We start from the raw sequence: 17,726 nt of genomic DNA on the forward strand, positions 1-17,726 counted from the left end.
AGGCTGGCCCAAGCTCTACATACAGGTCTGGCACCAGGACTCTTTCGGCAGGAACGAGCTGTACGGCTACGGTTTCTGCCACATCCCCAGCAGCCCGGGGACCCACGAGATTCAGTGCGTCACCTGGCGGCCCCTGGGTACTTGGCAGGAGCAGCTCTCCCAGATGTTTGTGGGTGGCGGGCCTCAGCTGAAACACAGTGACCTCATTTACACCGGAGCTGACCGTTATCGTCTGCAAACTGTGGCCATGGGCAAGGTGCACCTGCAGCTCAGCATCATTCTCCGCAACTTTGATCAATATGGAGTGGAGTATTGATCGAGGGGTGTGGGGGTGGGCTTCATTACAGCTTTTAAAACATTTATTTTATTACCAACATGTATCAAAACAGGTTACAACACATAAACACCCCGGGAAACATACTTCCCAGCAATCAACTATACAGTCTACAATTTTTTCACAAACATCCCCCACCTTTCCTCAACCCCCCCTGAAGAGCCCCTTTAACTCAGACTTTATCTTCTAACCGCAGGCAGTCGTACAGGTCACCCGACCAAGCCGCCAACCCCGGTGGCGATGCCGGCCGCCACTCCAGCAAAATCCGCCGCCGTGCAATCCGAGAGGCGAAGGCCACGACATCGGCCTTCCTCCTCTCCATCAGCTCCGGCTTCTCTGAAACCCCACCATCAAAGGGTCCGGGTCCACCTCCTCCTCCACTATCCTGGCTAAGACCGCGAACACTCCCGCCAGAAACTTCCCAATTTTTGCAACCCCAAAACATGTGCGCGTGATTTGCTGGCCCCCGCCCACACCTCTCACACTCGCCTGCTACCCCCTGAAAGAACCCACTCATTCTCGCCCGATTCATATGCACCCTGTGCACCACCTTAACCTGTATCAGGCTCATCCTCGCACACGAGGAGGTCTTGTGTACCCTACACAGTGCCTCACTCCATACCCCCCAATTGATCTCCTCTCCCAACTCCGCTTCCCATTTCTCCTTGATCTTGACTTCATTACAGTTGATGGATGTTGACCGGGTGCCCTGCAACGCCCTGCACTTTCTGCATATTTAGTCCTTATGCCTTCTAGAAGCTTCCATCACCTCAGATTACACACAAAGTGGTCCTTTTATCTGATTCCTGTTCCATGCCATTACTATTTCACACAGATTACAGTTCAGTTTCTGCTACCAGGGCTGTTCTTTTAAAGGAGTATTTATATTCAGATGTTGACATTTTTATATTTAACATTACAAAACAAAATAAATCCAACACCAACCCCTGAACCAGCTAGTTCCCTTCCCTCCCCCCTAACAGTTGACGGTCACCAGCTCCCTGACATGTAGTATAAACAAACCCTGTCTTTTATGGAACCCCTCACTCGCCCGCCTTGAAGCCTTTTTTCCAAGTACAAGAACTCCATTAAATCCCCCAGCCACACCGAGGCACAGGGTGGAGAAGCTGACCTCCACCCCAACAGGACCCACCTGTGAGCAATCAACAAGGCGAAGGCTAAAACATCTGCCCACCCGCTCCCATCTGCAACTCCGGCAAGTCCGACACCGCGAGTATGGCCCCCAGGGGACTGGGCTCCACGTGCATCATCGCCGACATGGTGCTAAAGAACGACTAGAACATGTGTATGTGATTGGCTGGGCCCCTTTCCACACCCCTCACAAATATCCTCCACCCCCTCAAACAACTGGCTCATCCTTGACTTTGTCAGCTGCGCTCTGGAAACTACCTTTAGCTGTATCAACCCCAGCCTCGCAAAGAAGGTCGAGGCATTCACCCTCCGCAGCACCTCACAACACAGCCCCTTTTCCAGCGGTACCCCAGCTGCTCCTTCTACTTAGCCTTCACCCCTCCAGTGACGCCTTATCCTCCAAAATCCTCCCATAGATCGCCGAGATGACCCCTCCCCCTCATCGACAACATCCCATCCAGCAACGAGGGTGGTGCCACCGGAAAGGTTGGAAAAACTTTTTTCGCGAAATCCCGCACACGCATTTGCCTGAATCCCTCCCACGTGGGACCTCAAACGTCTCCCCCAGTTCCTCCAAACTTGAGAGCCACCCTTCTAAAAACAAGTCCTTCATCTCCATCACCTGTCGCTCCTCCCATCCCCGAAACCTTTCATCCATCCTCGCTGGTTCAAACCCGTGGTTCCCTCGGATCAGCATCAACTTTGACCCTGCCCCCACCCTAAAGTGCTGCCGAAATTGCCTCTATAGTTTCAGCATAGCCACCACCATAGGACTCCCCGAGAACTTCCCTGGGGAAAGTGGGAGCGATGCTGTTGCCACACCTGCAACCCCGACCCCCTTGCAAAGAGCCTGCCTCCATTCTCACCCAAAAAGCCTCCATCTCTCTGTTTCAACGCCGCATCTTCTCTGCGTTCACCGCCCAATAATAGTATTACAGTTCGGAAGGGTCAAGCCCCCGCCCCGACTGTTGCCCTCTCTGAAGTACCGACCTCCTAAGCTACCAGGACTGTTTATAATGGATATTTTGACAGACTGCAACGATGCTTTGTAATCTTCTGTGTACCTTCCCAGAGTGGGATGTGACGTTGGTTCTTACTCTGTCCTGGTGATTTGTAGAGTAGCCTTGTACTGGCGATTCGCTTTCCCCACATTTAGCATTGTAGTTTATTCTTAGGAGAGAAATCACTTAAAAAAGCCTTGACGAGAAGCCTGAATCCTGTGCGAGGTCGCACGGGGCAGGGGATTGTGATGGGTGGGGCGGACTTCACTCAGTTCGTTAGTTCACAGAGTTGTCCAGCAAACAAAAAGGAATGTTTGTTCAAAGGCCTACAAGGCTCAGCAGAAGAGAAAGGAAATAAATACTCGCTCTTCTTTGAGTCTAACTTTACTCACCAGGTATCCCTATTTAAACCTGGATGGTTTACCCATTTCCCAGGTAAGTTTTAACATTGTATGTAACAGCGACTGTCCTTCAGGAGGGCAAGGCAGCAAGGTCAAAACACGTACAAAGAAGGTCAGATTACCAGAGCGGGTTGCCATACAGGCCAAAGTTCAATCCAAATCGGGGTCAGCCGCAAACACACCGTCTGCACACAGCGGATTCTTCACTCTCTGAGGCACCTTCCTCGCCAAGTTGGCATTCCCCTCAAAGGATTTGCTGCTTTGCTTATATTGTCAGGTAAGGCTACACAAGGGCAGCACGGTGGCGCAGTGGGTTAGCCCTGCTGCCTCACGGCGCCGAGGTCCCAGGTTCGATCCCGGCTCTGGGTCACTGTCCGTGTGGAGTTTGCACATTCTCCCCGTGTTTGCGTGGGTTTCGCCCCCACAACCCAAAGATGTGCAGGGTAGGTGGATTGGCCACGCTAAATTGCCCCTTAATTGGAAAAAATTAATTGGGTACTCTAAATTTTAAAAAGGTAAGGCTACACAGCTGACCATCATCGCACGGATTCCTGAGAGGGGTTTTCTTCCCTCAGTCTGCCGTGTGACTTCCTGTGGCCAGCTTGGTGGGGGGGGGGGAATTCTGTCAAGAAACTGGAGCACATTATGAGAAGTCCTGCCGTGTGACTTCCTTTGGCCAGCTTGGTGGGGGTGGAGGGGAATTCTGTCAAGAAACTGGAGCACATTATGGAGCCCTTCCAGCACACAGCCCCTGGTCAGACAACACCCGTCAGTCTGTCTGACTGCAGGGCATGGGTACTGAACTACACTGATAGTAAGCCATAGGCTCTGTGACACACCTTGTTTGATTGCCGATGTCAGGTGGCATTGTGACCTGGGTGGTGTGGCTGGCTGGTCCTTCGGTTAGGGGGGTGGATGGGAGTGTGGGAAGGCGGTACCTGGCTAATGTTTCCTCCCCTGGTCACGAGCATTTGGCTCTGTGGCTTCTAACCAAATACAGTTCATCAGTTATGGGTTTGAGTTCTATTAAGATTGACTTGATCAGGGTCTGAATCTTCTGATGCTGCACCACAAATTGTGGTGCGTTCTGGAGTGAGCTTTGTAATTTGATAACGAGTACTTCCCCAGGGCAGAGTAACCGTTGCTCACTATCAACAGTCGGACAGAATGAGAATTCCCATTTGGGTGAGGTACTGGAGGGGCGCAAGTGCCTGTGGAACTGTACCCCAATGTGAGAGTGACTGCACCCACATTAATTTATCCCAGTGAGAGTCCGGGCCTTCAGAAAATGGATGCCAGTAAGAGACAGCACCGTGAGCAACTGGGTCCTAGTGAGAGTCAGCACCTTCAGGAACTGTGTCCTCATAAGAGTCAGCACCTTCAGGAACTGTCTCCCAGTGAGAGTCAGCACCTTCAGGAACTGTGTCCTAGTGAGACTCAGCACCATAAGCAACTGTGTCCTAGTGAGACTCAGCACCTTAAGCAACTGTGTCCTAGTGAGACTCAGCACCTTAAGCAACTGTGTCCTAGTGAGACTCAGCACCTTAAGCAACTGTGTCCTAGTGAGACTCAGCACCATAAGCAACTGTGTCCTAGTGAGAGCCAGCACCTTAAGCAACTGTTTCCGAGTGAGAGTCAGCACCTTAAGCAACTGTGTCCTCGTGAGAATCAGCACCTTAAGCAACTGCGTCCTAGTGAGAGTCAGCATCTTAAGCAACTGTGTCCTAGTGAGAGTCAGCACCTTAAGCAACTGTGTCCTCGTGAGAATCAGCACCTTAAGCAACTGTGTCCTCGTGAGAATCAGCACCATAAGCAACTGTGTCCTAGTGAGAGTCAGCACCTTAAGCAACTGTGTCCTAGTGAGAATCAGCACCTTAAGCAACTGTGTCCTCATGAGAATCAGCACCATAAGCAACTGTGTCCTCGTGAGAATCAGCACCTTAGGCAACTGTGTCCGAGTGAGAATCAGCACCTTAAGGAAGTGTGCACCAGTGACAGTCAGCACCATCAGAAACTCTACCCAAGTGAGAGACAATGCTTTCAGAAAATGGTTGCCAGTGAGAGTCGGCACCTTCAGGAACTGTACCCCAGTGAGACTCAGCGTCTTGTGGAACTGCACTCCAGTGAGAGGAAGCGTCTTCAAGTATTGTGCCCCAGTGAGAGTCAGCACCTTCAGGAACTGTACCCCAGTGAGAGTCAGCACCTTCAGGAACTATACACTGGTAAGAGACAGCACCTTCAGGAACTGTACCCCAACGAGAGACGGTTGGGTCTGTACCCCGTTGAGAGACAGCTCTTTCAGGGACTTCACTCCAGTAGGAGTCAGCACCTTCAGGAACTGTACCCCTGTGAGAAACAGTGCCTTGAGCGGTACCCGAGTGAGAGTCAGCACCTTCAGGAATTGTACCCCTGTGAGAGTCAGAGCAGTGAGGAACTGTACCCAAGTGAGACTCTGGACTTTCAGGATTTGTACCCTGGTAAGAGACATCACCTTCAGGGACTGTACCGAAATGAGAGACAGCATGTACAGGGATTGTACCCCAGTGAGAGGCAGCACCATCAGGAAATGCACCCCAGTGAGAGGCACAACCTTCAGGAACAGTACTTCTGTGAAAGGCAGCATCTTCAAGGACTGCGCACCAGTGGAAGTAAGCACCTTCAGGAGAAGCACCGCTGTGACAGGCAGCACCTTCAGGATAAGCACCGCTGTGAGAGGCAGCACCTTCAGGAACGGTACCCCAGTGAGAGCCAGCGGGGTCTGTACCCCAGTGAGAGGCACCACCTTCAGGGACTGCACCCGAGTGGGAGTCAGCACCTTCAGGAGAGGCACCGCTGTGAGAGTAAGCATCTTCAGGAACGCTATCCCTGTGGGAGTCAGCACCTTCAGGAAAGCTATCTCTGTGGGAGTCAGCACTTTCAGGAATGCTATCCCTGTGGGAGTCAGCACCTTCAGGAACGCTATCCCTGTGGGAGTCAGCACATTAAGGAACCCTATCCCTGTGGGAGTCAGTACCTTCAGGAACACTACCCCTGTGAGAAGCAGCACCTTCAGGGAAGTGGGCCCAAGTGAGTCAGCTCCTTCAGGAACTGTACCCCAGTGAGAATCAGCACCTTCAAAAACTGTACCCCAGTGAGAGTCAACGCCTCCAGGAACTGTACCCCAGTGAGAATCAGCACCTTCAGGAACTGTACCCCAGTGAGAGTCAGCACCTTCAGGAACTGTATCCCAGTGAGAGTCAGCACCTTCAGGAACTGTGCCCCAGTGAGAGTCAGTACCTTCAGGAACTGTACCTGAGTGAGAGTCAGCACCTTCAGGAACTGTACCCAGTAAGAGTCTACCTTCAGGAACTGTACCCCAGTGAGTGTCAACACCCTCAGGAACTGGCCCTTAGTGAGAGTCAGCACCTTCAGGAACTGTACACGAGTGAGAGTCAGCACCTTCAGGAACTGTACCCCAGTGAGAGTCAGCACCTTCAGGAACTGTACCCCAGTGAGTGTCAGCACCCTCAGGAACTATACCTCAGTGAGAATCAGCAACTTCAGGAACTGTACCCCAGTGAGAGTCAGCACCTTCAGGAACTGTACCCCAGTGAGTGTCAGCACCCTCAGGAACTATACCTCAGTGAGAATCAGCAACTTCAGGAACTGTACCCCAGTGAGAGTCAGCACCTTCAGGAACTGTACCGCAGTGAGAGTCAGCACCTTCAGGAACTGTGCCCTTGCGAGAGTCAGTACCTTCAGGAACTGTACCTGAGTGAGAGTCAGCACCTTCAGGAACTGTCCCCAGTAAGAGTCAATACCTTCAGGAACTGTACCCCAGTGAGTGTCAGCATCTTCAGGAACTGTACCGCGGTGAGAGTTATCACCCTCAGGAACTGTCCCCCAGTGAGAGTCAGCACCTTCAGGAACTGTACCCCAGTGAGAGTCAGCACCTTCAGGAACTGTACCCAAGTAACAGTCAGTCAGCACCTTCAGGAACTGTACCCCAGTGAGAGTCAGCACCTTCTGGAACTGTGCCCGAGTGGGAGTCAGCACCTTCAGGAACTGTGCCCCAGTAAGAGTCAGCACCTTCAGGCTCTGTACCCCAGTGAGAGTCAGCACCTTCAGGAACTGTACCGCAGTGAGAGTCAGCACCTTCAGGAACTGTGCCCTTGCGAGAGTCAGTACCTTCAGGAACTGTACCTGAGTGAGAGTCAGCACCTTCAGGAACTGTCCCCAGTAAGAGTCAATACCTTCAGGAACTGTACCCCAGTGAGTGTCAGCATCTTCAGGAACTGTACCCCAGTGAGAGTCAGCACCTTCTGGAACTGTGCCCGAGTGGGAGTCAGCACCTTCAGGAACTGTGCCCCAGTAAGAGTCAGCACCTTCAGGCTCTGTACCCCAGTGAGAGTCAGCACCTTCAGGAACTGTACCCCAGTGAGAGTCAGCACCTTCTGGAACTGTGCCCGAGTGGGAGTCAGCACCTTCAGGAACTGTGCCCCAGTAAGAGTCAGCACCTTCAGGCTCTGTACCCCAGTGAGAGTCAGCACCTTCAGGAACTGTAACTCAGCAAGAGTCAGCACCTTCAGGAACTGTACCCCAGTGAGAGTCAGCACCTTCTGGAACTGTGCCCGAGTGGGAGTCAGCACCTTCAGGAACTGTGCCCCAGTAAGAGTCAGCACCTTCAGGCTCTGTACCCCAGTGAGAGTCAGCACCTTCAGGAACTGTAACTCAGCAAGAGTCAGCACCTTCAGGAACTGTACCCCAGTGAGAGTCAGCACCTTCAGGAACTGTACCCCAGTGAGAGTCAGCACCTTCAGGAACCGTATCCAAGTGAGGGTCAGCTCCTTCAGGAACCGTATCCCAGTGAGTATCAGCACCTTCAGGAACTGTAACCCAGTGAGAGTCAGCACCTTCAGGAACTGTAACCCAGTGAGAGTCAGCACCTTCAGGAACTGTACCCAAGTGAGAGTCAGCACCTTCAGGAACTGTGCTCCAGTGAGAGTCAGCACCTTCAGGAACTGTACCCGAGTGAGAGTCAGTACCTTCAAGAACTGTACCTGAGTGAGAGTCAGCACCTTCAGGAACTGTACCCAGTAAGAGTCAGCACCTTCAGGAACTGTACCCAGTAAGAGTCAATACCTTCAGGAACTGCGCCCCAGTAAGAGTCAGCACCTTCAGGAACTGTACCCCAGTGAGAGTCAGCACCTTCAGGAACTGTACTCCAGTAAGAGTCGGCACCTTCAGGATCTGTACCCTAGTGAGAGTCAGCACCTTCAGGAACTGTATCCCTGTGAGAGTCAGCACCTTCAGGAACTGTATCCCTGTGAGAGTCAGCACCTTCAGGACCTGTACCCCAGTGAGAGTCAGCACCTTCAGGAACTGTACCCCAGTGAGGGTCAGCACCTTCAGGAACCGAATCCCAGTGAGGGTCAGCACCTTCAGGAACCGTACCCCAGTGAAAATCAGCACCTTCAGGAACTGTACCCCAGTGAGAATTAGCACCTTCAGGAACTGTACCCCAGTGAGGGTCAGCAACTTCTGGAACTGTACCCTAGTGAGAATCAGCACCTTAAGAACTGTACCCCAGTAAGAGTCAGCACCTTCAGGATCTGTACCCCAGTGTTAGTCAGCACCTTCAGGAACTGTATCCCTGTGAGAGTCAGCACCTTCAGGAACTTACCCCAGTGAGAGTCAGCACCTTCAGGAACTGTACCCCAGTGAGAGTCAGCACCTTCAGGAACTGTACCCCAGTGAGGGTCAGCACCTTCAGGAACCGAATTCCAGTGAGGGTCAGCACCTTCAGGAACCGTACCCCTGTGAGAATCAGCACCTTCAGGAACTGTACCCCAGTGAGGGTCAGCGCCTTCTGGAACTGTACCCTCGTGTGAATCAGCACCTTCAGGAACTGTACCCCAGTGAGAATCAGGACCTTCAGGAACGGTACCCCAGTGAGGGTCAGTGCCTTCAGGGAGTGGACCCCAGTGAGGGTCAGTGATTACACGTTACAGTGACCAGTGGGAATGGAATTAAAAACTGACGTAATTGATACTGCCAACTTGCTGTTTCCTTTTCTTTTTTTTTTTAATAAATATTTTATTGAAAATTTTTGGTCAACCAACACAGTACATTGTGCATCCTTTACACAACATTATAACAATACAGATAATAATGACCTTTTTTATATAAACAAAAAACAACAAATAAATAAATATTAAATAACAAAAATGAAAACTAGCCCTAATTGGCAACTGCCTTGTCACAGGCTATACCCCCCCCACCCACCCATCCCCCCCCCCCCCCCCCCCCGCCAAGTCCTGGGCTGCTGCTGCTGCCTTCTTTTTTCCCCCATCTATCTTTCCGCAAGATATTCGACGAACGGTTGCCACCGCCTGGTGAACCCTTGAGCCGACCCCCTTAGGACGAACTTAATCCGCTCTAGCTTTATGAACCCCGCCATATCATTTATCCAGGTCTCCACCCCCGGGGGCTTGGCTTCTTTCCACATTAACAATATCCTGCGCCGGGCTACTAGGGACGCAAAGGCCAAAACATCGGCCTCTCTCGCCTCCTGCACTCCCGGCTCTTGTGCAACCCCAAATATAGCCAACCCCCAGCTTGGTTCGACCCGGACTCCTACTACTTTTGAAAGCGCCTTTGTCACCCCCACCCAAAACCCCTGTAGTGCCGGGCATGACCAAAACATATGGGTATGATTCGCTGGGCTTCTCGAGCACCTCGCACACCTATCCTCCACCCCGAAAAATTTACTGAGCCGTGTTCCAGTCATATGTGCCCTGTGTAATACCTTAAACTGAATCAGGCTTAGCCTGGCGCACGAGGACGACGAGTTTACCCTGTTTAGGGCATCTGCCCACAGCCCCTCCTCGATCTCCTCCCCTAGCTCTTCTTCCCATTTCCCTTTTAGTTCGTCCACCATAGTCTCCCCTTCGTCCCTCATTTCCCTATATATATCCGACACCTTACCATCCCCCACCCATTTCTTTGAGATGACTCTGTCCTGCACCTCTTGTGTCGGGAGCTGCGGGAATTCCCTCACCTGTTGCCTCGCAAAAGCCCTCAATTGCATGTACCTGAATGCATTCCCTTGGGGCAACCCATATTTCTCGGTCAGCGCTCCCAGACTTGCGAACTTCCCGTCCACAAATAGATCTTTCAGTTGCGTTATTCCTGCTCTTTGCCACATTCCATATCCCCCATCCATTCCCCCCGGGGCAAACCTATGGTTGTTTCTTATCGGGAACCCCCCCAATGCTCCGGTCTTTCCCCTATGTCGTCTCCACTGTCCCCAAATCTTCAGTGTAGCTACCACCACCGGGCTCGTGGTGTAGTTCCTTGGTGAGAACGGCAATGGGGCTGTCACCATAGCCTGCAGGCTGGTCCCCCTACAGGACGCCCTCTCTAATCTCTTCCACGCCGCTCCCTCCTCCTCTCCCATCCACTTACTCACCATTGAAATATTAGCGGCCCAATAATACTCACTTAGGCTCGGTAATGCCAGCCCCCCCTATCCCTACTACGCTGTAAGAATCCCTTCCTCACTCTCGGAGTCTTCCCGGCCCAAACAAAACCCATGATGCTCTTTTCTATCCTTTTAAAAAAAGCCTTCGTGATCACCACCGGGAGGCACTGAAACACAAAGAGGAATCTCGGGAGGACCACCATCTTAACCGCCTGCACCCTCCCTGCCATTGACAATGCTACCATATCCCATCTCTTGAAATCTTCCTCCATCTGTTCCACCAACCGCGTTAAATTTAGCCTGTGCAATGTGCCCCAATTCTTTGCTATCTGGATCCCCAGGTAACGAAAGTCTCTTGTTACCTTCCTCAACGGTAGGTCTTCTATTTCTCTACTCTGCTCCCCTGGATGCACCACAAACAGCTCACTCTTCCCCATGTTCAATTTATACCCTGAAAAATCCCCAAACTCCCCAAGTATCCGCATTATTTCTGGCATCCCCTCCGCTGGATCCGCCACATATAGTAGCAGATCATCCGCATATAAAGATACCCGGTGTTCTTCTCCTCCCCTAAGTATTCCCCTCCATCTCTTGGAACCTCTCAGCGCTATCGCCAGGGGCTCAATCGCCAGTGCAAACAGTAATGGGGACAGAGGACATCCCTGCCTTGTCCCTCTATGGAGCCGAAAATATGCCGATCCCCGTCCATTCGTGACCACACTCGCCACTGGGGCCCTATACAACAGCTGCACCCATCTAACATACCCCTCTCCAAAACCAAATCTCCTCAACACCTCCCACAGATAATCCCATTCCACTCTATCAAATGCTTTCTCGGCATCCATCGCCACTACTATCTCCGTTTCACCCTCTGGTGGGGCCATCATCATTACCCCTAACAGCCTCCGTATATTCGTGTTCAGCTGTCTCCCCTTCACAAACCCAGTTTGGTCCTCGTGAACCACCCCCGGGACACATTCCTCTATTCTCATTGCCATTACCTTGGCCAGGACCTTGGCATCCACATTTAGGAGGGAAATTGGTCTGTAGGACCCGCATTGTAGCGGATCCTTTTCCTTCTTTAAGAGAAGCGATATCGTTGCTTCAGACATAGTCGGGGGCAGTTGTCCCCTTTCCTTTGCCTCGTTAAAGGTCCTCGTCAGTACCGGGGCGAGCAAGTCCAAATACTTTCTGTAAAATTCAACTGGGAATCCGTCCGGTCCCGGGGCCTTTCCCGTCTGCATGTTCCTAATTCCTTTCACCACTTCTTCTACCGTAATCTGTGCTCCCAGTCCCACCCTTTCCTGCTCTTCCACCTTGGGAATTTCCAGCCGATCCAAAAAATCCATCATTCTCTCCCTCCCATCCGGGGGTTGAGCTTCATACAATTTTTTATAAAATGTCTTGAACACTTCATTCACTCTCTCCGCCCCCCGCTCCATCTCTCCTTCCTCATCCCTCACTCCCCCTATTTCCCTCGCTGCTCCCCTTTTCCTCAATTGGTGTGCCAGCAATCTGCTCGCCTTCTCCCCATATTCATACTGTACACCCTGCGCCTTCCTCCATTGTGCCTCTGCAGTGCCTGTAGTCAGCAAGTCAAATTCCACATGCAGCCTTTGCCTTTCCCTGTACAGTCCCTCCTCCGGTGCTTCCGCATATTGTCTGTCCACCCTCAAAAGTTCTTGCAGCAACCGCTCCCGTTCCTTACTCTCCTGCTTCCCTTTATGTGCCCTTATTGATATCAGCTCCCCCCTAACCACCGCCTTCAACGCCTCCCAGACCACTCCCACCTGAACCTCCCCATTGTCATTGAGTTTGCTGTTTCCTTTTCATACTCTTGTCCAATTAATATCCAGGAATAATGTAAAAAACCAAATTGTGCAATGTAACCCAATATAATTCAATCAAATCACTGGGTGCAGTCACTCCATATCGATCGTTCCTTTACCTTGGTTGTGAGCGGTTTATGTACTCAATAAATTAGCGGAGTTAATTGTATAATATTTTGCTGTAAATTTAATTTTTAGAAATGTGACGCTGCTCTTGAAAAGATAGGTTGAGAGTTCTCACCCTCATAGTGCTATAAATAAACACTCCAGGTCTGCAGTCCAACATTACCTCCAACGCCGCGCCAATTAGCACCGCCACATCCAGAAATGGAAGATCAGCAGTGATGGAGAGGGCTGTGCCAACAGCTGAACAGTGTGTCGAGTGAGTTTTACCCTTGTGCTGGGCTTGCTACTGGAGAACTTGTCCTTGTGTGCTCGCGACTCGACGGCCTGCTTTGCAACTCCCCCCCCCCCCCCCCCCCCCCCCGGTTTTTCATTTGATCCGTGATCACCCGTGATATGCATCCGCACAACATCAGGATCCCCCACCCTGGGACTCGAGCACAACTGACACTGCAGTGCAGCGCTGAGGGAGTGCTGCATTTTCCAAGGGGCCGCATTTTGAATGAGACGTGAGAGTCCTGTCTGCCTCTGTTAGGTGATCGCTAAAGATCCCATGGCACTATTTCAATGTATTACCAGGGCTTCTCCCTGGCGTCACAGCACAGTGGTTAGCACTGTTGCTTCACAGCACCAGGGACCCAGGTTTGATCCCTGGCTTGGCTCACTGTGCGGAGTCTGCACGTTCTCCGCGTGTCTGCGTGGGTTTCCTCTGGGCGCTCCGTTTTCCTCCCACATGTTCCGAAAGACGTGCTGTTAGGTGATTTGGACATTCTGAATTCTCCCTCAGTACCCGAACAGGCGCCAGAATGTGGCGACTAGGGGCTTTTCACAGTAATTTCATTGCAGTGTTAATGTAAGCCTACTTGTGACAATAGTAAAGATTATTATTATTTGTATCCTTCACTCAACATTACAAAAACATCTGGGGCTGGATTCTCTGCCCCGCCACATTTCTGCTTCACCCCTCCGGTGGCTGCTCCGTTACGCCGGCCGGTCGATGGGCTTTCCCATTGTGGGGCAGCCCCACGCCTTCGGGAAACCCCCGGGCTGCCGGCAAAATGGAGCATCCTGCCTGCGGAGAATCCCGCCCCTGGTCATTATAACATTGTCGCTGGGAGCTTGCTGTGCCCAAATTGGCTACCGTATTTCCTATAATCGCAACAGTGACTACACCTCTATAGAACTTCATTGGCTGCAGAGCGCATTGAGGTGTCTGGTGGTTCTTAAAAGTGCTGTATAAAAGCAAGTCCTTTGTTTTGTTTTACCCCCTATGATATTAATGCAGTCAGTCCTATCCCACACAAGGGGGCAGTCAAGCACCATGAAGCAGTGCACACCAGTATGTTTCTTGAATGGATTTTACCCCCTCTTCGCACCCTATAACAAACTTTTTCCAAATGCACCACGCAGAACGTGAGGTGCACTTTCCAGGGAAGATGTATAAAATATTTGGGCCAAGTAACGGGTGGCGATGACAGTGAGACCTGATTGTTTAACTTCATGTTTGTTGCCCCCTTCTGTGTTTGCACCCTTTCTGAGGCAGGACTGGAGCTGCAGACGGATTTTGGATCGCGCAAACCTTCGGAGTGACCATCCCGATTCCTGAGCTTCATCAAAACGGCAGTGAAGGATGTCAAAACTGTGGGGAAGTCTTGTAAACTCCCCGGCCTTGTGAAAATTGCCATGTCCCTCTCATACTGTCCACAGGAAAACAAAAGACTTGTGTTTATATAGTGCTCTTGACGATCATCAGATATCTCAACGATTCACAGCATATTAAGTACTTTTGTAAGTGTAGTCACTATTATAATTGTTACAGCACCCTGGACTAGTGTGCGGTGATTTCCAGCCCCAACAGTTCCAGTCCCGGTGTCCCAACACAAGTGAATTAACCAATAATTCTTCGAAAGATACCCAAAGTCTTTGCTCTTGGCTGTCAAATAATTAAAGGCTTGTAAGTTTAAACACAATTACTGTTTATTTATAACAAGAACTATAATGGAATATGCAGCAAAACAACTGGTTAATTATTAACCAATTCCCCATTTTAACTTGCCCCCCGCCTTACACACACACACAAGACAGACAAATACTGAGGGGGAAAAAGGGGGTAAAAAAAAAAGGAAAAAGTGTCTTTGTTTCAGATGGTGCTTTTTTTAGCACCGTACTTTTCAAATCTTGTTTTGAGTTTGAGGCTTTTGTTGTAGATTCATTTAGGCCTCTGCAGTTTCAGGAATGCAGCACTCAACAGCTCTCTGGAGAGAAGGAGAACCTGGTCTTTGGGTGTAGCCAGTCATGGTTTTCCTGTCGATTCATTCGTTCAGGTTCTCTGCAGTTCCAGGAATACAGCACTCACATCCTCTCTGGAGAGGGAGAGAAAAGCAGCTCCTTGTCTTTCTGTGTCTAGGGCTGAACTGTGTCCAGGACTCAACTGGTCCCTCGGGTCTCTGAGAAGCCTCCCACTGAGGTAGGATCCAATCACCACCTGCTACCGGGCAGAGTACGGCCTTTTGGACCAATTCATTAGCCACCAGCCAATCGATCGGACTGAGACCCGCCCCATCTCGCTCTCACTGGTTCCAAAAACTCCGAAACTCCTGTTGAAACTAGCAGAGATTAGGAGAGTGTTCTCTCCTGTAACTTCTGAATTCCTCATTCCCTCGGCTGCAAGACTTAAAGACACATGTCCATTAATCACCCATGGATGAAAAATGATAACGGCAAAATAGAAGAAAAGGAATAAAGCAGAAAGGGACCTTACTGGCATTACGTCCACAGCCAGGTTTCCTTGGAGAGGGAGCACGTAATGTTCACCGGGATGGTCGAGGTTTTCCATGTCTGGTGGGCACCCCGGGGGCTGGGTGCTTTCTTGACCCCCTTAACCACATTGCAATTTGAATTTTGTAAATTTCCTTTGAGATTTTTTCCCCGTTAGAGTAGCCCTTTAAAGAGCTGTCCCTTTAATTTGTCCTTGATTTATTAATTTGTTTTAATTGTTTTGCTCAAAAGAGTATAATTCTGGAATACCATCTACTTAATGTATTATACTAAACTATTGCAGCGCACTATTACAAATCTTGCCCCTTATTCTTTAGTTTTTGTGCTCTGGCCAGCTCGATAAAGAGTCCCTTCCATTCTGATTGGAGTCATGTGGAAGGGTCTCCATTTGTATCATTAAGTTGCCATTGCTCACACTTTGGTCAGTCTGTTGTGGCTTTCCAGCATTCTCAGTTTCTGTTTTAAGATTGTGTACAAGATTATAAGGGGCATGGACAGGGAGCAGCTGTTCCCCTTAGTTAAAAGTTGAAGGTGAAGGGTAGAAGGTTTAGGGAGGATTTGAGGACAACCGTGGTGACGGTCTGGAAAGCACTGCCTGGGAGGGTGGTAGAGGCGGGTTGCCTCACATTGTTTAAAAAGCACCTGGATGAGCACTTGGCAAGTCAGAACATTCAAGGCTATGGGCCAAGTGCTGGAAAATGGGATTAGAATCAGAGAATCCCGACAGTGCAGAAAGAGGCCACTCGGCCTATCAAGTCTGCACCGACCCTCTGAAAAAGCACTCCACCCAAATCCACTAACCTGCCCAGCCCAATAACTATTTAACCTAACCTACACATCCCTGGACACGAAGGGGCAATTTAGCATAGCCAATCCAGCTAACCTGCACATCTTTGGATTGTGGAAGGAATTGGAGCACCTGGAGGAAACCCACGCAGACACGGGGGAGAATGACCCAAGGCCAGAATTGAACCCGGGTCCCTGGTGCATTGAGGCAGCAGTGCTAACCACTGTGCCACCCTGGAGGGCAAGTCAGGTGTTTTTTTTTTATATATAAATTTAGAGTACCCAATTCATTTTTTCCAATTAAGGGGCAATTTAGCGTGGCCAATCCACCTACCCTGCACATCTTTAGGTTGTGGGGGCGAAACCCACGCAAACACGGGGAGAATGTGCAAACCCCACACGGACAGTGACCCAGAGTCGGGATCGAACCTAGGACCTCGGCGCCGTGAGGCAGCAAGGCTAACCCACTGCGCCACCTTGCTGCCTGGTCAGGTGTTTTTCATGTGTCGGTGCAGACTCGATGGGCCGAAGGGCCTCTTCTGCACTGTGTGATTCTGTGATTGTGATGGGGGTTTATGGAAGGCATTGAGAGATTTCTTCTGTTGGTCGGGCAGACGAGCTGTGTGTCCAGAAGTTCCTCTCATTAATAATAATAATAATCGTTTATTGTCACAAGTAGGCTTCAATGAAGTTACTGTGAAAAGCCCCTAGTCGCCACATTCCGGTGCCTGTTCGGAGAGGCCGGTACGGGAATTGAACCCGCACTGCTGGCTTTGTTCTGCATTACAAGCCAGCTGTCTAGCCCACTGTGCTAAACCAGCCCCTGGTTTCCGACATCAGCAGCGATCCCTGGAGGAAAACTTCTAAATGGATGGCCGTTCAGTGCGCGCGGAACTCCATTTTGGTCCGGGACGTTTACAGTTTTAGCCGCTGGTGCTCTGATTATTTACGGAGAATGTTGACACTTCAGCTGGACATCGCCTCCCTTGATTCCCGCATCCTACACACACTTTAACCCACAGGCCGATGCTCCTCCTTGCATTTGAGGTTCGTTGCACTGTCCCCTCCTGAAACTTATTCGCCTCCAGCTTAAAGCTGTGGACCTCTTTCCCCCTTGAAATCTCCAGGCTTTTAAAATCCAAGTTTGGTGCCATCTAACTGCCAGCACCAACTTAAACCTCTCCGCTTCACAGTCCGTCCTTAAAATGCTCCCTAAAAGCCACCTCTTTGACACAGCTCACAGTTGCTCCTCCTTTAGCTTGTCCGATTATGCTCCTGGGACATTTTTCGATGTGAATGCAAGTTTTTAGCCACTTTGTGCTGTGGTTGCTTTACACGATTGACCTTGACCTGAGTCTCTCCAGCTATTTATAAGAAATTAAATAAACTTTTGTCCAGGGCACATGTCCTGTATCGTGTCACATTTGCATGTCACGGACTAACGTCTGTGTGGAGTTTGCATGTTCTCCCCGTGTCTGCGTGGGTTTCCTCCAGGTGCTCCGGTTTCCTCCCATAAGTCCCGAAAGATGTCTTTGTTCGGTGAATTGGACTGATTGATTGATTAATATTTATTGTCACATGTACGGAGGTACAGGGAAAAGTATTTTTCTGCGGCCAAGGGAACGTACACAGTACGTACATAGTAGACAAAAGAATAATCAACAGAGAACATTGACAAATGGTACATCGACAAACTGATTGGTTACAGTGCGGAACAAGGACCAAACAAGAGCAGCATAGGGCGTCGTGAATAGTGTTCTTACAGGGAACAAATCAGTCCAAGGGAGAGTCGTTGAGGAGTCTGGCAGCTGTGGGGAAGAAGCTGTTCCTATTCTGACATTCTGAATTCTCCCTCTGTAG

The 17,726-nt window shown here is 50.5% G+C and overlaps 1 protein-coding gene across 2 annotated transcripts in view; it reads left to right on the forward strand.

The window, feature by feature from the left end:
* The window catches only part of LOC140402416 (B9 domain-containing protein 2-like), a 29,075-nt gene extending 14,803 nt beyond the window's left edge, over window positions 1-14,272 (forward strand). The window contains exons 4-5 of one of the 2 annotated variants that reach the window (XM_072490183.1): window positions 12,450-12,561; window positions 13,846-14,272. In XM_072490183.1, the coding sequence (XP_072346284.1) occupies window positions 12,450-12,561; window positions 13,846-13,960 (227 nt within the window). In that variant the 3' untranslated portion in view covers window positions 13,961-14,272. Of the gene's footprint in view, window positions 1-2; window positions 2,859-12,449; window positions 12,562-13,845 lie in introns of those variants that run through there. The other variant, XM_072490182.1, reaches the window with a different exon arrangement.
* The last annotated feature ends 3,454 nt before the right edge of the window (window positions 14,273-17,726 follow it).

Source organism: Scyliorhinus torazame, chromosome 25 (assembly GCF_047496885.1).
Source record: "Scyliorhinus torazame isolate Kashiwa2021f chromosome 25, sScyTor2.1, whole genome shotgun sequence".
Taxonomy (NCBI): domain Eukaryota; kingdom Metazoa; phylum Chordata; class Chondrichthyes; order Carcharhiniformes; family Scyliorhinidae; genus Scyliorhinus; species Scyliorhinus torazame.